The sequence below is a fragment of the Callorhinchus milii genome, unplaced genomic scaffold, assembly GCF_018977255.1.
Source record: "Callorhinchus milii isolate IMCB2004 unplaced genomic scaffold, IMCB_Cmil_1.0 Scaffold7, whole genome shotgun sequence".
Classification (NCBI taxonomy): Eukaryota; Metazoa; Chordata; class Chondrichthyes; order Chimaeriformes; family Callorhinchidae; genus Callorhinchus; species Callorhinchus milii.
The window spans coordinates 11189303-11216279 of NW_024704748.1; the positions used below are offsets into that span (position 1 = coordinate 11189303).

The 26977-nt window shown below is 38.4% G+C and overlaps 1 protein-coding gene across 1 annotated transcript in view; it reads right to left on the reverse strand.

The window, feature by feature from the left end:
- Positions 1-26977, reverse strand: part of kcnma1a (potassium large conductance calcium-activated channel, subfamily M, alpha member 1a) — a 325301-nt gene that overhangs the window by 233051 nt on the left and 65273 nt on the right. The window contains exon 2 of the mRNA XM_007898488.2: positions 25389-25517. Within this exon, the coding sequence (XP_007896679.1) occupies positions 25389-25517 (129 nt within the window). The remainder of the gene's footprint in view (positions 1-25388; positions 25518-26977) is intronic.

Below are 26977 nucleotides of genomic sequence, written 5' to 3' on the forward strand. Positions count from 1 at the left end.
CTTGCCATGGGGGATCCCCCATGTTAAGTCATGCCAACTACTCTTGGAAACCCAGCTCTAATGCAATTTACAACATGAAGGCGACCTCAGGAGAATAGGGAGCATTAGTTTACCTGAGGACTCCATCATTTTTTCTGATAGTAACTGAACGTAAGAAACTGAAAGTCCGAAAGTCGGTAAGAAGTCATCAAACAAGCTATTCCTGGCTGCCAAAGGATAAAAGATTTCCCACAAGAGGGGAAACCACACCTCCTATTACAGAAAACCTAATCTTATCTGACTGAATCTGGCAAGTAAAACATGCAACTCATATTGAAAAAAACTCACCAGACACACTCCACAATTAAGCCATTTATCATCAATTAAAAAAGGGAACAAACATGTTTTCAATGCACCAAACCATTTGCAGAAATCCTGCTGGAAAAAATGCCTTTAGGGATCATGCTACTGATTACTTCCTGTGTAATGTTCTTCAGGGCAACAGACAACCTAATATTGGTTAAAATACTAACATTTCCACTTGACTAAGTGAACAATTAGCAGATGAGCTACAGAATTCACACACGTTCCCAGATGTCACCAACCTGCCAAGTGTCACTCGTTTGAAGTGCCACTCTGCCATTTTCGTTTAAAAGTTTTATCTCTTTTGATCCACCTGCCTCCTAAACATACAGTTCCATAAGCTTAAATGGGTTTGCAGTCTGTACTTCTTTTAATAATCAAATGTCGCTCCCAAAATTTCTCTATTACTGGACACTCCCAACATTTCTCTGTTAGTTCCTGTGACAGTTATTTGACATGATTTTATAGTTATACAGGATTCAATAGCACTATGGCTGTTAAACTACAAAACTTTTAAATAAAACAATCAGTACAGACTTCTTCCGTTGGCAATGGGAGTATGCCATTGAGCCCATAAACCTGCTGCATTATTTTAAGACACCAAAGTAGCACTCCGTTTTTTTTGCCCATTTTCCTGCCTTATCAGGTGATTACTAATCCAGAGATAAGAACTGAAGAGCAGCCATATTCTTCGCTTGGGGTCGATGGGCATGATAACACTCATGCATAAAAGCACAGGTCCTGTAACAGCTCTGTTTGTTTGATTTTGGCCTGTCTGTCTCTGGGCTTTGAGTTAATTGCAGCAGAAAAAAGGGGGATTGTCTTGAGAGAATCCTGTTTACTTTGCATTGGTTTTGATACACATCATTAACCTTATAGTGATCTGTGTTCATCATTCTTCAAATACACAGGATGCCAATGAAGGTGGTAATCGGTGGCCATGGAAAATGTGCATCGCTCAATAATTACTTTGAATCTGGTAACGCAGCAAGAGATTACTTACTTACTACTGACATCATTTTTCCAAATTAAATTCCTGTCATCCTTTGTCTGTAAAGCAGAAAGACAGTGCCTACATTTTCACTCATAATTAACCTACAAATGCAGCCATTGATGGAATAATTGCTGCCAGGACTCCCAGAGAACAGATGCCTCTATGAATCAGATGCATTATCTTTCCGTTACCTTTGGCAAAAACAATCAAAATCTTTAACTGTTTAGGTGCTTTGGTTTGCACTGCTTCAAATCATGGAATGGTCTACAGAACAAACTGGGGAAATCGGATACTTTTATTTGCAAAGTATCAAAGCACAAGGATTTTTTTTCAATGAACTAGGATTTCTTTTCACATCAGGACAAAATCTCCCCATGTCTCCCATTGCTTCAGCATAATTATAAAAACAACAGAAATTTTAGTTCCTGTTCTGGAAATCACCAGTAATGGCTGTACAATTTAAAATTAATCTTCATTCAGATTCAGTGCTGTAGAAACATATTATTAAAAGGAAATGTGCAAGAGGAAGCAACTGAAATGCAATGCACTAGATAAGGCACCTCTACCGTAAGATGCACAATGGGCATTTGAAAGATGTTTATATTTCATCATTAATCTTATATTTATTTTCTGTTTCCCTCGTAACCAAGTGACACTTCCAAAAAACATGGCCCAGTCAAACCCTCATGTTAAAAAGGGCAATGCTCTAGAGCTGCTCCATACTAAGGTTTGGAGGGAAGCAAAGATAACCACCATTTAAAAATTGTGTCTCTAATGCCAATCCATTTTTTTCATTTATTGGAGATTCTGACAGGGAGATCAATATTTGTCTTGTACTGTGTACTCAAGCCTTTAGACTTCCCTTTTGGCCCTTATTCTTGACCCTGTGAAACCAAGACACCAGCAGTGAAGATCACAGATTATCTGTGAAATCACATAAGTACACTACACCGAAATACAAACTCCACTGTTAAAAGGTCAAAGTTGAAAATGGATGGTGCCAGAAACAATTGTTTCAGAGGCATTTTCAGCTCCTGGTTCTGAATTTATTATGAAGCAACTGTACAACACTGAATATTTAAGCAAATGGTGCTTTGTTTGTTCTGCCTACACAAAATTACACAGAATGATTCAGCAGCAAACGGACAGTTTAGCCCAACTAGTCTGGGCTTGTGTTTATGCTCCACACAAGCCTCCACACTTCCCTTCTCCACACGTATGCAGCCACACTGCTGCTTTTTGTAACTTCTGGCTTCTGGCAGTGAGTTCCACATTCTCGCCACCCTTTGCATGAAGAAGTTCCTCCTAAACTCCCTATTAGATCTACTTCTGGTCTTATATGCAAGTCCCACTTTCTGGACTAACTAACAAATGGAAACAGACGATCACTTTCTCAAATACTTTCATAATCTTGAACACCTCGATCAGGTTTTCTTTCAATCATCTCAATTCAAGAGAAAAAAGCTACAGCTTGTCCTAACTTTCTTGATAACGTTTTCCCCCCACCTCCGCCACATTATTACCCACCTCCGACCGTACCTTACCCCAAATGCAGCCAAAAAACTCGTACATGTGTTTGTCACCTCCCACCTGGGTTACTCAAACACACTCCTTGCTGGTCTTTCCAGCTCCACTAATCCAAAAATCTAGCTCATCCAGAGCTCTGCTGCCCGCATATTTACCCACAGCAAACTCCATACCCCCATCTCACCAGTTCTGGCCAGGTTCCACTGTTCCTTGAGGCATCCTTCAGATATGAAGGGGCTATATCAAATGTAAGGATTATTAGAAATTGCAAAGCTTGTACACGCCAATAAGCGAAGTGGGAAGGTGATTCTTGAGAGATCAGAATAAAAACCCCAAAAGTGTTATTATGAAAGTAATTCTTGCATTTGATACAGCACTTTTCATATTGGAAGGACAGATATCTCAAAGTGCTTCCCAAGATATGCTGTGAAGTGTAGTGACTGAGTACACTGTGGACAAACATTAGGTTAATATTTCTGGTGTGACTCTTCAGATGAACTCCTGATCTGATTAAAGGTCCCATACGTTGTTATCTTTTCAGAAACTGAATGGCTTGTTGTGCTATACCATCACTTTTTCCTGCTTGTGATGAATGACTCTTGCAGGATTAATACCTTCTTTACTTGATGTCCCGGGGGAACTGACACATGTTGGAGACAATGCAGTGTACATAATGATTTCTGACAGTTATACAAGCACACTGTACTCTGAGCAAGACTGCAGAAAGGACGCCACCTCTGCAAGCAATTATGTTCTTCTGTGAATCATAAAACAATAATAGTGGCATCGACATTAATCATGTCAACTCGTTAAGAATTTGAAGTATAGTGGTATTATCTGCTGACATGTTTGATGAGCATGGCCACGTGACTTCTAAGGTCCGACTTCTTGCGAAGTTTTGTTTTCAGACTTCAGTGCCACTATATTTAAACTTGATAGCAGGTCATGATGACCACTGCAATAAATGTATGTACAGTATTTGACTTTTCCGCATTGTGCACATTTTTCTCTGCAAATGGGGCAGCAATGTTTGAGGTCCAGGGGTTTGATGATAATGAGTGGCTCACTGATTCCCCTCCCATTATGTGGCCAAGTGGTGGTCTCCTTCCAAGGGCACATAACCTGAGAGCCATCAGAGGCTAAAGATATCCTCGCTTGGAGAGAAATTATCCTAAAATCACAAAAGGAATTCTCCCCATTTCCATCCTGTCCCCTATAGGTGTCAGTAAAGGGATTGGGAAAAATAGTGAGGAACATGGAAAGTCATGCTATTCTTTGGGAGAGGCCCCTGGGAAAGATGCTCTTTGCAAGTGAGGACAATGCATGAAGCCAGTGCAGTCAGTCTATGTTACAATGGCTGACCAGCAAGTGCTTGGTGATATCACTGCCATAATGTACGAAATCATTCTTACTTGGTTGAGGATAAACAAAATCAGCACACAAGATCGAAAAATTAACATTACTATTAAACTGGACTGTTCTTCAATCTTTAAAGAGTTAATGTCCAACTTGTTTTCCACCATAAACCTAATTGAGCATGAAGAGTGAACTGTTTTCTACAATCAAATGTAACATTCATTTTGTCTGTTGGCTTCTTTCATATTCATGATCATCTCCTTGTTTAGATGTTACCAAGCACTTTGAAATTTAAATATGGCTTTAAGCGATATACTGTGATCAAAATATTACATATTGCTTGTTGGTATTATTTCNAAAAAAATTCAATAACCTTTATTAGCTTTGCGTTGATTTAATTCCTTATAAAATATATATCTCCAGGACAAATGGACTGAGGATCAATACACATACACAACCTATCCTCAATCTGAGCTGCTACCTGTTTTTACTAAACTCTTTGAAGACCACAAGAAGCACATTTGGACCGTATTCAGAATCTATGCCTTTAATGTTTTGTACATTCCAAGACGATAATTAGCAACAAAATGTTCTGATATCTTAATTGCGCTCAGTTGCACAACGCAAGCCCACAGTGTGACAGTGGAACCATTCACTGTATGTGATTAGTTTCAAAAGGTCATTCCCCCCCCCCTTGTATAAAATTCCTGGATAATAAAATAATCAGTTTGCCCTCTGTGTGAATTTGCTTTGTACGACTGTTGCTAATTGCAACATTCCAAGCCAATACCATCTTTTGAAGCAAGGGACACTCATCCAAAGTACAGCCTAAGTTGATGAACCTATTGTAGTAGTACTGATGTGTAAAAACGTCATAAGTATTCTGACAAAATATACCAAAAAAGTTTTTCAAAATCTGCTCATTTAATATTTGCGTCTTTCTTATAATTTTAACTTTGCAGTTAGTAAATACAGCAAGTGTATGTATTGGGTCGTCCTTCATAGAAAAATCCCCAAAGAATAATCTAATTTCGCTAATGAAGCATTCCTCTGTAAGACTCATTAACCTAATAAAGGAGCAATTCAGAATTAATGAAACAATCTCAGAAGAAAAACTGAATATACCCATTAGTAATATACGTTCCATTATCAATTTAATTAAAGGATTCTTAAAAGAGCGAAAGGTTAAAATGGTTAAAAAACACAAAAAAATTTAGTTCATATTTTAAAAGGAATAAACTTCCATTATCCTTTTTTTAATAACATTTCTAAACACCCATAACTTGTGTTGTGTATGATTAATGCACAGCAGACAAATAAAGCACCTATTACAATTCAATGCCAAATCCAATAGCCTCCATTCAACAAAATGGAAGAAATTCCCATTCCTTTCTGGAGAGGGGAAATGACTAGCAAAGCCATCAAAGAATATTTCTGGCATCTCCCAGAAGCAAGGGTAGAATTGCAGAAGTCTGAGAAAACTAGCTCACAGAGGACATGAAGAAAATATACTTGCAGTGTACATTGCGTTAGGCCTAGGTACAGTAAATGGGGTTCCTGGTTCAAAATATTAGAGAGGTTAGGATGCCTGGAGGGGTGGTCAAGACACAATACATATTAGCTTTCAAGAGGGAACTAAGGATAGAACTGAATCTAGATATCTAAAACAAAGTAATTTGAAGGGAAAAGGTAGATAAATTAAACTGAGTGGATTGATCTGTCAAAAGGCCAGCCCAGACACAATGTGCAAATGACTTTCTTCAGTGTTGTAGAATTATATGGTTCTATCATGACATTGCAAACAGCAAAGGTCATACCCAACAAAGCCAAGGAAGCTCAAATGGATTGGCAGTCGCTGACCATCTGGATAGGACATAGGCTCTGTGCCATCTCCACGAAGGAACCACCATTAGACTAATCAAACAAAGGATCATTACAAATCATTACTCCTGCAATTATATTCATTTGATGTCTAATTTGGACTGACATATGCATCCTCTGATAAATCCATTCCATATCCACATTGTGGAGTCCTGTAGCTCAGTGGTTGAGCACTCGCTTTGCAAGCTAGAGACCTGAGTTCAATTCCAGGCAGGGCGAAACCTTGGGAAAGTTTCCTTACTCCACACGCCTAATAATAATCCCTCCAAAACCAAAAACCAATAATAAAATTGGTCATTTTCAATCCATGACTGTTTGTGGGACATTGCTGCGCGCAATTGGCTGCCGCGTTCGCCCACAAATATACAGTCAATTCACTTTACAGTGTGTTCTGTGAAGCGCTTTGGGACATCCTCTCGACGTGAAAAGCGCTATATTAAATGCAAGGATTATTATTATTATTATTATTATTATTATCCTGTCACCAAACTATAGAATTGGCTTTCTTGTGGGATTTGCAAATGCAGATCCAACTCTTGGTCTCAGGATCACAAAGGTACTCCATCTACACGTTGTTTATTATAGATTTTTGGGGATGAATCTCTGATAGTAAGTCTCAGTGAAACAGTCCATTCGATTCACCACTGGTCAGAAAATGGACTGACCCTATTGGTGCATCATGGAAAAACTTAAGCTCACACCAACAAAGTCAGTAGCTTTCCTGAAAAGTCGACAATAACTTGTTTCCATCTACTAATTTCTCCTCTTTTGAAGGCATTCAATTCTGTTTCTTTCTAGTGGGGTTCTGTTTGACAAATTTACTTATTGTTCCATAGTTCACCTACCTTGCCCAAGTGTCTATTATTGAATTGGAACCTGAACAGATTGGACCATTGTGCACCGGTGATGATGGTGATTTTTTTCCGATAACTGTTTACAATGGATTTTCAATCACAAACAAATAACAAAAAAGATTGTGATTTTAGCATTAGGCAGAGATTATGGCTCAGCTCGTCACTGGGTAAATTTAGTGAGCCATCAAGGAAGGATGAGATTACTTTGTACTTAAATATAATCTGTGGAAACAAGTAGATTGGCATGATACATTTACTTGTCTTGACTGTATTGTATTTCCCAAATAGTTATATATTTTTCATAATCAACCGTGAGGAATGGATCAAAGAGCATTGAGTTATATAAGTTGTTCACACACTGTCATGATATGCAAATATTTCTACCTACTAAATCTCCCCTAAATAGAAACCACATACTTAGGGACATGTTTTAGACTTTTTGAGAATCTGCAATTATAATAACTGGGACTATTAAGATATCCCAGTGGCAATTTTTGTTCGTAAGAATTGTAGCAGTGTCTGGTAAAGCATCTCAGCGAAAGACATCGTCCTGTAGCTCAGTGGTTAGAGCACTCGCCTTGCAAGCGAGACACCTGGGTTCAATTCCAGGCAGGGCGAAACCTTGGGAAAGTTTCCTTACTCCACACGCCTAATAATAATCCCTCCAAAACAAAAAACAATAATAAATTGGTCATTTTCAATCCACGACTGTTTGTGGGACACTGCTGTGCGCAATTGGCTGCCGCGTTTCGCCCACAAATATACGGTCAATTCACTTTACAGCATATTCTGTGAAGCGCTTTGAGACGTCAAGAAGACGTGAAAAGCGCTATATCAAATGCAAGGATTATTATTATAGGAATGGGTCCTTTCACAAACTGTGGGGAGTAAGGAATTAAGCAATTACAACCAATAACCTTGCACTTAGCAGCTGGACGGTGTGCTATTTAAAATGTTGTCTTCAGCAACATGACACAATACACCTTTTGGCATTGTCCTATTTAATAGCCTTTTACATGATAGAGCCACTTAAACAAAGAGCTCAGCCCAGTTTCCAGAAAGCACTGCAGCATGCATCTCGATTCAGGAGTGCCACAACTACTGCCTTCAGGGAAACCCCAAGAAGCACTTCTCAAGATGATCTCATCATTTCTACTCAAAATCTCAGCCACCGGGTTTCTAATCTATTCTGCTCTGATTTGTTACATTGGGCACTGGAATCTTTGAATGGTCTGTTTTTTGAAAGTGCCATTTTGAATGTTCTGTATATTTATTGTTACATTGTACGGTCTTGACGGACAATAAATGTTTTATTTTGCTTAAGTAATTTAATTAGGAATGTCAGGTTAATAAGCACATGATATGCAACTAAAGGGACAGTGGAAATTTTGCATTTGAATAAAATAGAGATCATTATCCACTGTCAATAGAGAGATATTTTATGAAAAGATAATAAAAAGGAAAATATAAATACAGTAAGTGTTGGAAGAGTTGCAATTCACAAAGAAAGTTTTATGTATTTTCTCTGCATCTTTTATCTTTTCTTTCCTATGACTTTTTCTTATACTTGCTAGACAGGGAGAGATCAGATTGAAAGCGACTACAGAAAGTCAGAGGCATTGATAAAAGGAAGCTGCTGTAAAACAGAAATTAAATGGAAATAATGATCATTTAAAAAATAATAATGCATTTGATATAATGCCTTATCAAAATACTGAAACATCTCAAAGTGCTTCACCAGGATTGACTGTAAAGCGCAGTAATAGTGTATTGCATGCAAACATGGCAGTCAACTTGCACCCAGCAATGTCCACCTAAGAGCCAACTTTTGTGATGACAGATCAATTCTAACTCGAGAATTGTTGGGAGAAAATTCCTTCTCTTTTCAAATGGTGCCGCCTGAAAAGGCAGATGGAACCTCGGTTAAGCAACTCATCTGAGGGATGGCAACTCCAACAATACAGTGCTCGCCCAGCACTGTATCAGTGTCAGCCTGGACTGTGAGTTCAAAGTCCCATTGTAGGGCTTGAACCCACAATTTTCTTGACTCATAGACAAATGTTACCACCTGAGCCAGGTTGGCAGAACAAATTGACATCACATTATTCAACTCAATTATCAATACTGCACTTTAAAACCTACACAGTACATATTAAAAGGAATGTTACAGAAAAAATGGTTTGATTATTTACCAAACATTCAAACAGTCTTACTAATTCCTCTTTAATGAGCTTTATAAATACTGTGTTTCTGGCCCAAGGTTAAACCCTCTGCAGATGTTTGTTAGGTTTGCAAATGTAATTGCTTTTATAATGCAACATTTGCCTTCATATATTTCTGTCCAATTACTGTCATCTGCAGGTGAGGATATGAAAAAATATAAGACACTTAAAAAATCAAAAATAACCCTAACCTTTTTAGCTTTTTACTGTCCACTCCCTTTAGCTTCAAATTATTGAAATAACACATTGATAATTTGGACCGTGGGAAAATAGTCCCAAAACATTTTGTTTTAAAGCAGTTTTTTCTAAAATTCATAATTTGGTAAACTTCAGTTTTGTTAGAAAAGCTTCAAATAAAAAGGTCAAATAAAAATTAAAGAGCCTCATGCAAGATTAAAGATTGAAAGATTTTTTCCTCCACAGATTAGTGGGCAACTGGAATGGACTCTGAACAAAGCAGTAGATGTTGCAATGATTAACTCCTGCCAAAATAACTGATAAAATATTTGCTTAACAGCATTTGATGATATACGGATAGTGCAGACTGAAATGAGCAAATATTCAATGGTACATCGATTTCTGTGGTGCTAGGGTGGGCAGGGGAAGGTGTCTGTAAAGGGAAAGAAGCCTGCCTTGAACAGTAAAGACAGATAAATATTATGGAGTCTTCATTGGATTCCTCTTGGGATTAGGGAGTATCTGCACAAAACTGGAGACAGATTAGTAGGGTTACGATCATGATGGATGAAGTTTTCTGTGGGTGGAGAACGAGTGGCCATGAAGGGCTGAATGACCTTTTGTCATTCCACGTTCTCTTGTGTCTTTTAAGTTCTTACATCTTGTCCTGAAGTATTTGATCTGAGACTTAGATCACCCTACAAATAAAGTCAATGCACTTTTGAGGAAACTCTGTGAAACGGTTTGAGATGATTCAACATATTCTCTTCAATCGTGCCTTTGGTCGCCCTCTCTGCCTTCCCTCACTCCTACACCACCCCTCCCCCATGCTTGGGCCCCAACACCTGGCTGTTCAGCCCTTTGGGATGTCCTCCCGACATGAAAGGCACACTACAAATGTAATTTTATTGCTGTTGTATAATAATGAGCTACTTCAAATGGATTATTATTATTCATGTTGGACCTATGGCAACTCTAGAACTATAAGCAGCATTCAAGCACTAAAGTCTTAAATCACAATAATCATTCTGGATTTCTGAGTCTCATACATCATTGCTATTGAGAACATCTAAGTTAGCAAGAGCGCAGTCAAAGAAGTTTTAATACCTACTTTTACTGGCAACTTCAAGTCGGATGAGCTTTGGCATGTTAAGTTGAAATTACTCAAGTCTCTCAACCTAGGCTGAACTCCTCAACCCTAGCGTTTTCATCTTTGTTCAATAGAGGAACAGGCAGGAAATGAATATTGGAGCTATCCACACCAGCTGTATGACACAATGTGCAATAATCGTTGAAACATTACACCCCTACTTCAATTAAATACCATCAATATGTAAACATTTGGTCTGTGAAAACATTTGATGTAGGCTAAAAATCCCCCCAAACTCTCTCATCAATAACATCATCTCTTTGTACCTCATGTTGAATATGAAGAACCATCAGCTCGAAGAATGTGTTCTGCAGTGCAGTACCACACAGAATCTTAGCAATCTTGCTCAAAGTATCAATATTTACGTAACACTGTCAGGAGCTTATGCACTTTAAGTTATTAAAACACTGGAGGATTAGAACCTTACAGCTATTTTTTCCATGAAATTATCAGAAAAGCTTTTGTAAATGGCAACTGAATGCATCAGAATATTTTTGCTATGTTGTGAGGGATGATTCATTTTATCTGCAAATCTGATTTGGTTTCTTCCAATAAATTCACATTCGGAGATGCACTGGGATCAATGAATGAATTTACCACATCTCATTACTGAATTTTCAAAGTTCATGATCCAGTTAAAAGCCTGCCCTTTGAGTATTACTCAGCACAAAAAAAAGTCAAATTTCAATACGATAGCATCACCAGAAGAGCAAGCAGAATACTTTGAAAATAAATATCTTTGTGTTTGGATAGCCTGCGTAGCCTGGCAGCTGCAGGATTAACAACAACAACTTACATCAGGATGATGTCCCAAGGCATTGGACAGTCAGGGATTTGGACCCGAGCAGGAGATTAGGATCAGGAGGGGTGGAGGACAGGGAGGGTAGGGGTAGGAGAGTGGCCAAAAGAACGGTCGAAGAGGAGGGTCTTGAGATGTGCCTTGAAGGAGGCAAGGGAGGGAGCAAGACAAAGAGACTGTGGGATGGAGTTCCAAAGGGTGGTGCAGGGAGGCTGAAGGCCTGTAAAGTGAATTGACTGTTTATTTTGTGGGCAAAATTATGATGATTTTGCAGTATGGAACATGGGATCGAGTACAAAGCAGATTGAGGTGGACTGCAGCAAATGATGAGTTTGTATCACCGTGCATTTCAGATTTGATGCTGCTTAGCAGAAGTTGCAAGTGTCTGACGTCACAAATGTTTGAAAAGTTGCTCAGTACCGTAAAGATTAGTAATGCTGTAATTAAAGGTGCAACATGCAACGCAATGCACAGTATCTGGCAATTAAAATAGTAGACCGTTTAAAAAGTAAACCCAATTTACAGTGAAAGGAATTATCCAGAAGTAAATGATTCTAAGTAAGATGCAGGCTATTTCAAGATCCTCATCCTCACCTACAAGGCCATTCACGGCCTTGCTCCCTCCTACCTCTCCAACCTACTATCCCCCTACCTACCTGCCCGTACCCTCCGTTCCTCTGGCTCCGGTCTGCTCCACGTCCCCCGCCCCAACCGCCCTACTATCGGTGGTCGGGCCTTCAGCCTCTCAGCCCCGAGGCTCTGGAACTCCATCCCCCAGTGCCTTCGCCTTGCTTCCTCCCTTTCCTCCTTCAAGGCCGGTCTCAAAACCTCTCTCTTTGACCGTGCCTTCAGCTCCCCTCTCGACTCTCTTCCTCCTCCTCGCTCCCTCCCTTCCCCCCCTCACCCTGACCATTTCCCCCCTCCTCTCTCCCTCCCTTCCCTCCCCTCACCCTGACCATTTCCCCCCTGCTCGGGTCATGACCCAACTGTGCAGCGCCTTGGGACGTCCTCCTGACGTGAAAGGCGCTCTATAAATGGAATCTTGTTGTTGTTGTTGTTGTTGTATTTCACGTTGGAAACAAATGCGGCAGCATATCACACTGTATATGATATGCCTGACTAAATATCAGTAAAACATTCATCAATTAGATATGACAGTTTTTCTGAGAGGTTTATTTGAACTCCTGGACACAATAACTACACTATTGTGGCTTCACGTCCCATGTTGGGAATTTGAGTTCATCATCTCGATTGACACTGTTCCAGTGAATGTTAAAGATGCCTTTATACTATTCAAAAATATAGATTCTCCCAATGTCCTGACCAATAATCCTCCAGTATAAATTGATCTCTCACCTTCTTGCTGTTTGTGGGACAGTTTGCAATGTACAAATTGGTTGCCTCATTCGCCTACAATACATTGTGACTGCACATAATAACTATTGTAAAGAGCTTTGAGACAAATTGATGCAATAAGGCACTATAATAAATGCAGGAATTATTAATACAACTGTTTATCCAGAATGATTACCTGCGTTTAAGTTGGATATATTTATTATGCATTTTTGTTATGCAAATTATTCAATTTTAGTTTTGCTGCCAAAGATAAATAAATAAATCAATACATCTGTGACCACTGTGTTCATACAAAGCTAATTGTTTTCTCATGCAGATAAATCATTTTTAAATTTAGTCAATGCTGCACATGTGGCCTGTAAAAGTGATTCAGTGATTTGAATGTATTAGCAAATTAAAATATTTCAAGACTATTAACCCCAATTTTGAATTACAGGGAACAATTTCACAGTATTTATATTGTCCAATGTTCGGTATTGGTTACTAGTGTGTCGCTGCCTTTTGAAATGAGATAATAACCAATTGCCTGCTATGCTCCATTTAAATTGTCTGTGCTAAAGTTCAAATGTACAGTATAGTATCTGTGTCGGAAAGTTAAGAAGGTCTGGGTTTCAATGCTGTTTCAAGAGTTTGTACTGCTCCAAAAGTGGGCAGCAATGTGCAGAAACTTGCAGCTTAGCTTGTTTGGAAGTTCAAGACAAAATTAATAATATTATCCTTTTAACTTTGTCCATTTATTAGCAATGAGTTCAGACCAAAGCAGTGACTCAGTAGATTTTCTTCAGAGCAAGTTGGCTTTGGCATTCGTGAAACCTTCTGTTAGGAGAGTATCAGATTCCCATGATTCATTGTGTAGGTAGCATTCTTCTTAATTCCTGACAAGAGCGATTGAGACCAGAAATGAATTATTTTCCCTGCTCCAAATCACTGCACTGCTGGTAGAGATACAATACTACTGTGAAGTCACATTGTTTACAACGGATAAATCAAGCATTAGTTCCACACATCTAGCTTAGCCTTCTACTCTGGTTTTTTATGTTCACGTGTTTTCTTGGTCTGATGATCCACTGGGTCACTTGCGCTATCACATCCCACATAACTTCAGGGAGCCCATTTTCACCATCCCAGGGCAGCTCTAAACCACAGGACTCAGAATTTCTAAAAAAATAATTGTTTTTTTGGTTGTGATGCACTAGGAAAAGTATATCTGGAAATGAATACTGTTTTAATGCTGCTTTGTGTATACTATTTCTTGAATAAACAATGCATGAAGTCTTTGTCAAGTAACCACTTTGTACTTTGTTTGCATTGTCATCTCTAAACATAATCCAGCACTTCAATTCAAATGCAGTATCTCGGTTTCACTGGTGTTAACTTTGCAATGCAAGATGTCTGTAGGCTGCCTCCAGTGGGAAAGCTGACCTTGGATTGCAACCCCATAGCTGGTTTACACTGTGCTGCCTCCAAATTACAAATTAATTTCAGCATGAAACCTTCCCCCGAGGTGATGTTCCTTCACATCGAGATGATTTCAGAATTCAGAATTTACAGTGTAAAAAAATAGTCTAAATTTAGCACATGGTGAGTTCATCCTGGCACCAAAAGCACATGTGAACTGGATACTAGCACAGCAAGAAAAGCACTACGTGAACTGAATACCAGCAGAGGAGGAAAATGCTGTTGACATTATATGTTGTGTTGATGTACATAAGAAAGTACCGATAGATATAAGTTGGTCCATCAAATCAGCTTATTCTAAACGTTTATGGGCAATTTGTACTGTCTGGTGACTCGACCCATCCAATTTCATCTCCTGCAGGAGGTGACCGACCATGCATAAAACGTCTGAGAAGATACAATTATCATTTGTTGTTGACACCTGAAGATAACTGCAGTAACAAATGTTGAATAGCTGGTCAAATATGCAGTCAGAATATCATTCAGCCTGAACTCATGACATTCTTTGCATGGCATTCCCATGATCTCAGCATAGTTGATTCATATTGTTCTTTATCATCATTTAAGAATCTATGCCTAGGCCTTTGACTTTCAGTCCTTTTCCTAGACAGATATTCATCCAACTCCATGTTAGGGATGAACGTACTTTGTTGGGAATCTAAACAAAGGGCCACATTCTACCTGTGTCTTGAGATCTTGTGATTACAGGAGGGTGGCTGGGAGGATGATGCTCTCACAATAAGATAATCCAGGCTCCTCTGCTTGGGATCACTGAGTGCCATCTGCACATCTGTTTTGTTGGTTGGGTTCAATAGAGTTAATTTGTTTCCTCAGCAATGATGGATGGCATTTGCTGCTTCTTCCCTGACACCCCTGTGCATGTTAAAACATCTTTCTTATTCTTCAAGACTTTATATTTGGAAGAAAGTCAGTCATTTCAAAATAGGGTTTTCTAAAAATATAATTTGGTTTCCGTCAGGTCCAAGTGTCAAACAAATTAAAAAGACTCTGATTCCCAATTTTATACCTTTATATTTAGTTCTGATACCACTTTCCAACTGTGCTATTTCAGTAAGATATAGCGGAGGTGTCCTATTTACACCGATCGTGTCTTGTGAGCCATCTCAATGGGTGGAATTGAAAAATTATCTATAAAAGAGGTGACCTGCATGAGCATGTGTGTCAGAATGAGGTCGTTCGTGGTTAATTTTGAGGTGACATTGGATGAAAGCTATTTTATGGCATTATGATGGGTTTTTTCAGTGTCAGAAACTACTTCTATAATGCCAGCTCAAGTTCTGTTGATAATAATAAATAATAATTCTCGCATTTGATATAGCGCTTTTCACATCTTCTAGACATCCCAAAGCATTTCACAGAATATACTGTAAAGTGTATTGACTGTATATTTATGGGGAAAACACATCAGACAGTAGTGGATTGGATTGACCAATTTTATCATTGGTTTTTTTTGAGGGATTATTATCAGGTGTGTAGAGTAAGGAAACTTGCCCAAGGTTTCAACCTACCGGGAATTGAACCCAGCTCTCTTGCTTGTAAGGCGAGTGCTCTAACCACTGAGCAACAGGACTCCAATGTCATAATAGCCAAGGGACCATGTCCTTTTTAAAATGGGTAGATTTATTCAGGGACAGGTTGAAAGACACCCTCTTACTTTGAAACTCTCATCCTAAATTGCACTTTCACTTCCCAACACATTTACTGCAAGGTGGAGAACATAATGAAACCCCAACTTCATCGCTCCATGAGGTCACACACTGGATTAAGATTAGATGAAGGTCACCGGACAATTTTTCTCTCTCCCATTCATTAGGAGACTGACAAAACACATTCCCAGGAGGCTCAACTTGAGCTGAGGGTCAGGATCCAGGATGGTGGAGAAACGAGGATGATCAAAGGCACAGTCAAAGAGGATGGTCTTGAGACAGGTCACAAAGGAGACAAGGGAGGGGGGGGCAAGACGGAGGGACTGCGGGATGGAGTTTCAGAGGGTGGGGACAGAGTGGCTGAAGGCCCACCCAACAATGGTGGGGTGGGCGAGATGGAGGACATGAAGCAGGCCAGAGAGCCTGCTGACTTCTTCCTTCTACAATCTACAGCATTTAAAACCCATGCCTGCTGTTGCCTGACCACCCCATTAATGTGTATCTTCTATTCATCCTTGGAACACTTTCAATATGGGCCTTGATCCTCCACTTAAGTAAAGGTTTCACTCAAACTCTAGGCCAGTATAGCCCAGCGCACTTGAAACAATGCAAGTCCATGGAATAGTCAAGGACCGTTTCCAATAGCAACAGCTTCCTTCAAGTGCCACCCACACAACTAACAACATGCAAAGCAGAATATTTAATCAAATTCTAATTTTGATAAAAATGAAGGTATTTAGTCACTGGCAAATAAGAGTCGTGGGATAAGCACAGATAATTTAATTGATCATTAATTTAGCAGCAAGCTTCGGCAGTTAGATCATTGAATTTCATAGATTGTTTTACTACTTCCAGTTTCCTGGATCTCCAGCAATTTATAGCATAAGATAGAAATCTGTCAAGCTAACATTCTATATTCTCTCTTTTGTTCCACTATTCTATTAAGATTTAATGTTAATTTCATAAAATTATTCTGGCTGTATATGACAGGAGTTTTTCCCCTGTCCTTGTTTTATATTTTTATTACCTCTCTAGGGTTTGCAAGGCATGAAAGGCGTTGTATCAAATGCAAGGATTATTATTATTATTGAATTACAATTTGTCCAAGTCTATCTAAATGTGTCCACACCAATGCAAAACACCCAAGGCAACGGCAGAGTAGTGGAGCAATGTTGTGTCAACTTCAGTCACATCTCCAACTTTTTTCTACATGACAAAAGTAACTACAATGAAAAGAACTTGTTTGGTACATTAAGTATTTATGTAATAAAACTGCTTTAAATGCAATGTATTTTTCTCATATTAAGATTTCCTCTGAGGTACATAAGTAAATGAACTACATGGTTGCACATTTTTGAAGTGTATAATGAACATGAGTTGAAGAAAATCAAACCTCATATTTTGAGATATATATATTTATTATATGTGTAAAATTAGTAATACACTCTACTGTAGTGACACAATAAACTGGTATTTCTGACAGGCATGCATACATGGTGAGGGAGGATTGTGACAATTGCTATGTTAAGTTTTTAAGTTTAATTTCTAAGTGCATAAGTATACCAATGCTGCAGTTGCCATCTTGGAGGACTTAAGTTAAATTACTTTTACTTTGCTGAATAACACATTGTTAATTTGCTCGTTTGTGTTAATGGGAATAATTTCCTACCATAAGTCTCAAGGTAAAGGCAAAATCAATGTTGCTTCAATTTCCAAACAGTACAGGCAGCCTTTGCTATACCAAATAGTGGAAGAAGTCAGGCATTCCAATTCCAGTCTGAATTATTACTTTCACTCGATTACCATAACCAGTGAGATTCACGTTTGACCAAACTGCTGCACAGACTACCTGCCAGATGAATTTTATTGTGTATGTATAAACATCTTGCAAGTGGGGACTAAAATATAATGATTTTGAAATAAAGTTTATGAAAGCACAGAGTAAATGATAAAAGAACTGAAGTGACTTAGAAGTGAAGTGCATAAAGATACCAATGCTGCAGTTGCCATTTCGGAGGGCTTATCGTCATTTATCTGGCAATTTGGATATGTTAAAAAGCAATTTGGATGACATATAACATCTGTACAGTGTACTGTAGAGAGGACAGTTCATGCAAGATTTAATATTAATTTGTATGATGCATGTACTGTACTTTTCGTGCACATACATTTCAAGTTTACATTTCAAATAAACTCATTGGAATGAATAAATTTGTCATAAAGAAGCATTTCAATAATTTCATGTTTACGAGAAATGTACTGTATTGAAATCATCGCAAAATATACTAAACATATTCCGTAATAACCTTAAAATGATATTCTAGTACACAATGGATAAAGAGTGATAACTCACACATATTTAGTGAATTCTTGCTCTACATTCTGTAAAGTGGAGAACCTGTATGTAGATTTACAGCAAAGGAATTGATATATCAGAACGTAGATTTTTATGTTGATGATATAGAAAGCCAGTATTAATTTGTTTACCGTTTCAGACAAGTACAAACACTCCATCACTAACATAATGATAATCTTTGTACTTGATATAGCACCTTTCACGTAGGGAGGACATCTCAAAACACTTCACAGAATAGAGTGTAAAGTATAGTGAACATGAAGGTGAAAGCATAAAATGAATGATTAATTTTTATTTGGATGGTTGTTGACCAGGATACCAGAAGAAATTAGCATTACAGTGCAAACTTGTTACTTGATGGTTTCTAGTCCATAAAATCCAATCTTTATTATGATGAGGCGTGATAGCAGGCTTTACTGCCCACATTCACAGTGGCTAACTCCCTTCCTGTATGCAAGACAGTTCCCCAGAGTAAAAGAATACATGGCTGACATCTGGTGCATCAGGCCACCACCAATGCCAACATTATTTCCTGTTTTCTGTGGGTATACACAAAGAGGAAGTAACTGCATTACTGCCTTACTGCATTGCACAGTGAACAGGGTCCATGGGGTAACCTGGTTACAAGTAAATTTGTTATAGTTAACCATCTATTATCAGACAAGATTGGTCTGGATGAAGAAGGACCTTCAGCGCATCTGATCTTATCTCTCTAGAATATACATCCTACCGTCCCCCCATCACTGCATGAAGCTGCTTTTTAAATAATGTCCTGGCCTCTACCATCTTTGCTGGCAACCTATTCCATATTGCATAAAGAAACATAGAATTGGTGGTGGGGGGGCACACTTCATATTGTCATCGTGTGACTGGTAAAACATACCAATGGTTCTTACCAATGTTTGCAATGAACCTCTTTAAATGAAAAGTTTGTTATGTGGCGAGCCTGAAATCTAATTCCTCACACAGAGAATCTAATTCTGACCATGCAATAAATCAAACTTGGAGGTTCAATCTCAATGTGCAGAAAGCGCCCTGCAATTTCAATAAGGGAATGAAGAGCAATGGTTACAATTAATAAACCTGCAGCCAGGGTCACATATTAAGTTAGGCTTGAAAGCTCTGTATTGTCAGGAGGACTTATCCCCTTACTCCCCTGTCCATTTGAATGCCCATTTAACTGTATTATTGGTGTAGCCAGTCACCAATTGCTCAGTTATCATAATGACAATTTAAACCTTTCACGTGGGATTAATGTCTTAAAGCCATTCCTAACGACAATAAGAATCACCAAGTTGGGAGGGAAGAACAGGGAGGTTGAGGGTGTTGATCAAAGTGATGGACTTTAAGAGGGCTTTGAAGGCAGAGGTGGTACAAGGCAAAGGGATTTGGGGAGAATTCCAGAGTGAGCACACAGGTTGTTACAAACTCATTGCAAATACGTTTCCTTTGAAAGTTGAATTAATCAATGATTTAGAGGAGCATTCCTTATTAAGAACAAAACTCCCAAATAAATAATTAAACTTTATTCTACAATCACTTTAGGCTCACACAATGGACAAATTAACCCCTGCAATTATGATGGAGATAATATACATAATGTATGAAAGGAGTTGTGAAAGGTGTTTGGTTATATTTTTTAAAGCTTGAAGTGTCCTTATACTGGACTCTTTATTGCTGGGGGTGGGGAGGATGGAGAAATGATTAAGTGCTTCTCTTTGACCGTGCCTTCAGCTCCCCTCTCGACTCTCTTCCCCCTCCTCGCTCCCTCCCTTCCCTCCCCTCACCCTGACCATTTCCCCCCTGCTCGGGTCATGACCCAACTGTGCAGCGCCTTGGGACGTCCTCCTGACGTGAAAGGCGCTTTATAAATGGAATCTTGTTGTTGTTGTTGTTGGCAAAATAGGCAGGTGACTTCTATGAGGTTTCTTCAAATGTCACATCACATTTTACACAGGCCATAATGAGTTGGCTACAAGGTTTAGTTTCAAATCACTGCAACAGCAGTTTGGGGATTGGGAATTAGGAAATAATGCCTCTTTTAATGAACATTATTATTCAAACATAATATTCTCAGTGGAAATGCAGGACAGTGGCAAAGCCTTTTATTGATCACAACTAACAGCAGTTTAAGCAGTTAAGTGCTTAACTCCCAACAATAAAGTCTCAAGCTTAGGTTCATCCCATGTCTGCTTTCTTTGGTTGGGCAACTTTCAGTTCCCAAGTGGCTCCAGTAGGTGGAGTGCCAAGTAGAAGCAAAACATTCCACTAGAAAAGATTCAGAGCTTGTGCTGAGGGAGTAACCAGCAAAAGTCAGAGACAACTACAGCACAGTCTATGAATGCAGTGCAGTGCAATTGTATTGATACAGTGCCTTTCCCGCCGGGAGGATGCCTTAAAGTCCCATTAGAGATGAAGGGGAGCTACTCCATGATCTTTCTTTCAACTACCTGCCTAAAAGAGGACTGCAGCTCTGAGAAAAATAGTGCATTGAAAATATAGATCCTTCTACCTCTTCTGCTTGACACTGATTTTTGTTCAATGCAATAAAGGCTGTTATATTAACTTAAACAGTCGGTCAGTGAACTATGAGAGCAGAAGGAATGCAGCAGGACTTTAGGGACTGAGGGGAGCCACCTCATGACCTCTTTCTTTCAGTGGCTTGCATTTTAAGGATTTTCATGCAGGACTTGCTGAGATACATATGAGAGGTATGCTGAATTTTAACTAATCTCATTAATAAAATATCCACAGTAACTGTTAACACAATTTTTTTTAAAAAGTGTGATTTGTTGCATTTCGCATCAACATTCAGAAACATACAAAGTGGGAGTATCAAACACTGACATCTGTAATCACTGTTCGATTCCAGTGCGCTATTGCAACACTCACAACATTCTTACTTTTCCATTGGTTTGAAATCTTGCAAAGACCTCAAATCAAGATCAGTAATATAGGATGGCCAAAAAGTTGTGATACCATTACAATGTCTAATAAGTCTTAAAGAAATCATCATTTTTTTAGAGAATAGGGTAGCTGAAAAATAAGACGTTTTGATCGCCCTGTATATGTTGGATTAGCTTAATTGGTTCTCCTTAGGGACTCATTAGGTTGGAATGTCCCATCACGCTGGGAAAATAGTCAAGTCTTGTCCATGGTGTATTCCTTTCTGCTGTGTAATTCCATAGCAACACATGCTGCTGTCCACAGTCCACTATATCAACGTAGCTTGAATGGACCATAGAGGTCAATTTAAAAAAAAACTTACTTTCTAGACTAGAGGAAGTCTTCTCATAATTAAAAAAAACCCTGAACTACCAAGACTCTGTTTCATAAGATAATTCCCAAAAGGTAAAGATCCTCACAAGAAATTCTTGCTGACTAACTAAAATGAGCTCTGAGATAGTTTCAGAGCAGCCTGTTTAGAAATAACAGACCTGTCAGTGAGCCATTTACGTTTGACAGAACTTTATTATAATCTCAGAAAGGAAATGATAAATTTGATAAAATCCCCACTAGCCCCAAGAGTTAGTCATATGAAAAGATGCCAATAAAAAACATTGAATTATTGTCATCTTTTCACATGACTCCCCTGGACTTAGCCTGTTCATAAAGCATCGTCAGCAAGAGTCTTTGGAAAAATCCAATTGAAAAAAAATCTGAAGCTTGCAATTCTATTTAATAATTTTAGACTTGACATGTAGTGCTCAATGAATTACGAAAAGGTACAGCTGTCCAATTCTGCATGTAATGTAGTTTCTCGGCTGTCTCATCATAGGTGGGCTCAGCTGATGTCTCACATTTCTGGTACATTGAAGGGAGTCTCAAAGCAATACTCCTCTACCTTACATTTTCAGCGTAATACTTTAAATAGTGACAGGATTGTTGTGTGCAATGCCACACTCATTATCAAGTGGATTATTATTCTACACAGAGAAAGGTCTAACTATGATATCCCTGTTGATACAGAGCTTTTATTTAGAAAACATTATTCTCAATGGTGACCGCTCTGAACACATCACTTCTGACTCTTTCCAAATGCAAGTCCTCGTATTGCATTTGATAAACTACCTGTATGTGCCAGGCCAGATGGCTTCATCTGGTGGCTGGGTAAAACTCTACTACCTAATTGTATAATTGTACAACCAACTTTAGATCTTCATTGGAATACTTTATCTGGCAAATACTTTTTAACCTTGTTTTGCACATGTGAGCTATCTAGCAAACAAAAGTCAGAGTGATTGGACAGATAGGACTATGGGAACATTACACCAAGGAAGAGAAACTGCTCCAAAATGTGCTTGTCAAAACATCTGGAATTTGGAGAGGGGCAGGAAAACACTTTTGAGAACCTTGTCTAGGGTGATTAAGGATAGGTTGTGCTTAGTTTGTGATGGAGTTGATTGCACACAATTTATTGAAAGAACAGGTATGTTGTGTTGCCTTTCCTTATTCTCAGCACACTAAGGGCCATTTGAGTTTACATGTATAATCGTAGGGAGTAAAACATTTTGAGGCTGACAGATCTTAAAGGACACTGGAATGTCCACTGTGTTCAATTTGGCTTAATATTTATAGTCATAAGTATTCATAAAATTCAACATTTGGATTTCAGCTGCACGTTGCAGTAGGGATCATTAATATGCTTACTCCCTTGCAGAGTATATAAGCACACTTTGTAATGATTGTGCTTTTATCAGCATTACATTTTCTGCATCAGTGAACCGAAGAAGAACGCTACAAGTTGTCTGATGAAAGGGGTGTGCCAAAGGACCATTTAGTGTCAGTCATGTGTCATCACAAAGATCTCTATGTTTCTTGCCTTAGAGAAAAACTTGAAGACTTGTAATAATAGCGAGCGTAGAAAATACTAATAAAATGCCAGAGAGGACTCCAAATAAATCCAACAAACCAAAAATTTGTAACAAGCTCAAATGATCACATGTGTTCAGCTTGAAATTTCTCCACTTCCAAAGAATCAAGACACAGCATATTTTGTTGTGCAGCAGTGACGAGTGATTCCTTAGAAATAATGATATCATCTACATATGACATAATAATAATCCTTGCATTTGAAATAGCGCTTTTCACGTCGGGAGGACATCCCAAAGTGCTTCACAGAATACACTGTAAAGTGAATTGACTGTATATTTGTGGGCGAACGCGGCAGCCAATTGCACACAGCAATGTCCCACAAACAGTCGTAGATTGAAAATGACCAATTTATTATTGTTTTTGGTTTTGGAGGGATTATTATTAGGCTTTGTGTGGAGTAAGGAAACCTGCCCAAGGTTTCGCCCTGACCTGCCTGGAATTGAACTCAGGTCTCTCGCTTGCAAAGCGAGTGCTCTAACCACTGAGCTACAGGACTCCACATCATATCATCATAGGACATATCATCAACCCAAATGAAAAGAGCTCAGTGACTTTATATCCAGGGTGACTGTGTAGTCGTGAGTCCTCTGGGGCCAGTGTGGCCGTGATGAGCTACACTATCACACAGTGCGCCTGCGCAGAGCAATCGGCTGTCAGTAGTGACAGAGTGGCCCGGGCCCTACAATAGTCAATTTATTTGTTAAAGCTCGTTTATGTTGAAGGATATCATAAAAAAAAACAGTCACAGTAAGATTTAAATCACTGAAGCTTTAAAAGGAACCTTCAATGAAATCACAATGAAAGTGAATTTTTTCCACAAATCACAATTTGATGGTTATTTGAATTTGAACTGACGACAAATGGTTGTGTTATTTCTGTATAACACCATTGAGGCATTACTTAGCAAATCTCAGCAAAAGGTAAAATGGCCTTTAATTGTTACGAACAATTGTTCTATCATTTGTAAAGAACCACAAGGCACAGAACAAGCTTAATCTGTCTGTCAATCGTACCCAAATGTGAGATGTGTCAGAACAGATTCTGTACCAGTAAGGAATCTACACGAAGGAAGATTCTGAAAGTAAAATTTAATTTTAGGCTTCGATGTTCAATTTTCTGGGGTTTAATACGAATTCAATTAGACAAAGTGGTGAAAATGACATTGCAGTAAATATGTCCATCGCTTTGTAACTATAACTATTTAAATGCCATGTCTTCAACGCTATTAATACTCATTGGCAGAATCTTAACGTTTAGTCAGTTTCCATTGTTATATTGAGAGAAAGTCCAATTTGGACATTTCCAATTAAAATGACAAGCACCTACATGCATTGAATACCTAGACACTTGGCTCAATTTAACATATGCCTTCACTATCCACCACCCAGTTATGTTCAATGGCAATTTTTTTCCCCCACACACAAAGTGCCCAATCACACAATGGCTTTAGGCCATTGTTCCTAGTTTTAATCTAACACTCAGAGATCCACTTCCTCAATATGTTTTCTTCAGAAGAATCTAATTCAATAACAGTCCTGGCTGGATTAATCACATTTAGCATTCTGACAATAAAAAGGAACAGGGCTTTAAATAAATCAATTATACTAATAACAAATACTATTACAGGCTCGGGAAAGTAAACAGTCAACCCATTTAACCAAGTTAAATTTTGTGTTTTGAAAGGATTTCCAACTCTCAGAGATGGTATCCTGCTGATGTGAAGGTTTCCTTATGCACAGATTGAGCATCCCCATTCTGACAATAAGCAGGAACAGATAAAGATACAATGTGGGATAATTACAAATTTGGTCAGGCAGTTAAAGTGAGTTAACGTTTCAGGTCGATGACCTTTTGTCAGACAGTTCTGATGAAAGATCATCAACTTGAAACGTTAACTCACGTTCCTCTCTCCATAGATGCTGCCTGACCTGCTGAGTGTTCCCAGCGACTTCTGTTTTTTTTTAAGATTTCCAGCCTCTGCAGTATTTTGCCTTTTGATAATTACACATTTGCCTGCAGAAGTCAGGCAGCAAACCTAATTTACTCATTTTAATTTTCAATTTTCCAACCTCTGTCAAAACATATTTTACTTTTACTCTGTCTGATCCATTTTATAATGTGTGTAATGCATGTCTACATCATAAGTCTTTTGCTTTGCGTACATGATCAACAACTATTCAAGGCAACTTTGTCAGAATCTCAATGTTTTTCTTTCACCAATTTATCTTAATATTGTTGCATACAGTCAATAAAATTAACAACAAACAACTCCAATTATGGATGTGAAGTATAGGCATATTAACACCATAAACTAACCTAAACCATATACACTATTATTGCAGCTAATGAGTAACAATGAATAAACTTCACTTACAAGAACTCGGCCAGTCAGTGTTTGGGCAGATATCATAACACCTGCCCAGTCCTTCACAGAAGTCATCCAGCCCACTTCTGCTACAGGGAGCTCTTCCTTCTCTTCCAGGTTTTTGGAGTTGGCATCAGCCTGAGAAAACACAACATTGGTGAATTTCTGTATATCCTATGGAAAACAGGCAACAAAACATTACAAGGGTATTTTTGATTTAGGACTGATGAAACTGAAAAGTCCTCCAGTTTACACTCACCCACACACAGCAAGGGAATGATTGAGACAGAGCAAAGGAATCTTACATCATTGGCAGCCCATGAGAAATCATATTTTTTGTCATAAATTATGTAGTAATTCCTGGAATGTATTATATCTACATATATACATCTACAAAATACAATACATACCCTTCATAATCTAACAATGTCAAAATTGGTCAGTTTATATTTGCACCTGTTCTGTTTTGAATGAAATGTGTTAAAATAAAAGGTTATATTTTGGGATAAATCAAATTTTACTTTCCCGTAAAAATAGAAAAAAAATGTTTTTTTGTTCAATATTAACCTGAGTACTGTTTTAAATTTGAAGGATTGATGAAACGACGCATAAAACGTAAATGATGGTGTTGCAGCCTGTAAGCACACTTTTAACCTTCATGTTAACTTGCAAAATATGGAAGAGTGATAGTCTGATCATTGATGAATTTACTCGTCTTGCTTAGTTCCTTCCTGTCAAGGTAAGAACATTTACTGACAATCTTGAATCTGCGCCATTGAGACTTTTCCTATTCACAGATTGCATTCACTGTCAAATAGCACAAGTCTTCTTACTGAGAAATGTACCTTTCAGACTCAAAGCCTAATTAAGTGAATGTTTTCTTGACTGGCAGTTGATCCTGCCCAATAGTAGCAAAATAAGCATTCTCAGAATTTACTGTGTGTTTCTGGAGAGAAGGTGCAAGCTTATGGGATTGCATTTGGGTGGTAAAGCTACATGTAGTAATTTGGGTTTGGGGAAAAAAAGTAAACCTGTTAAAATAAGCTTTTGCTTTGCCTCCACATTGACAATATCCTTTTGATCATTTTGTGGTAAACACAGTGGTGGCTTTTCCATTTTAATTAGCAGAAGCGGTATCACATTACTTATTAATGGATCTTTCTATAACTCTTCCTGTTGTTTCATCACAGAGCAGCACTTAAAGGCAAACGGAAAATCCATAGGACAATCTGTTGATTGCACGATGTGTATGGAATATGTCGTATATAATTTGACAGAGAGTACAGAAAAACCTGGGAAACCATGACTGTGATAGGTAACAGAAAATAGAAACTTTAGGTGCTAAAACTAACAGGAAGAAATACTTCTCCTGTGCAGCAGGAGATTATGCACAATTTATCAGGGGCAACGGATTATAAATATTGTAAAATAATGAGTGGAAGTAACCTATTTGAGATATTCTTGACATTGCCCAAACCAAGCAATAGTCAGGTGAATTGATAGGCAACAAGTCAATCAAACGCAACTTGCTCAATTTACTCTGAGAATCATTACTCTTTTTCATTGAATAAAATGCTTCAAGGAGAGTCACAAAGACT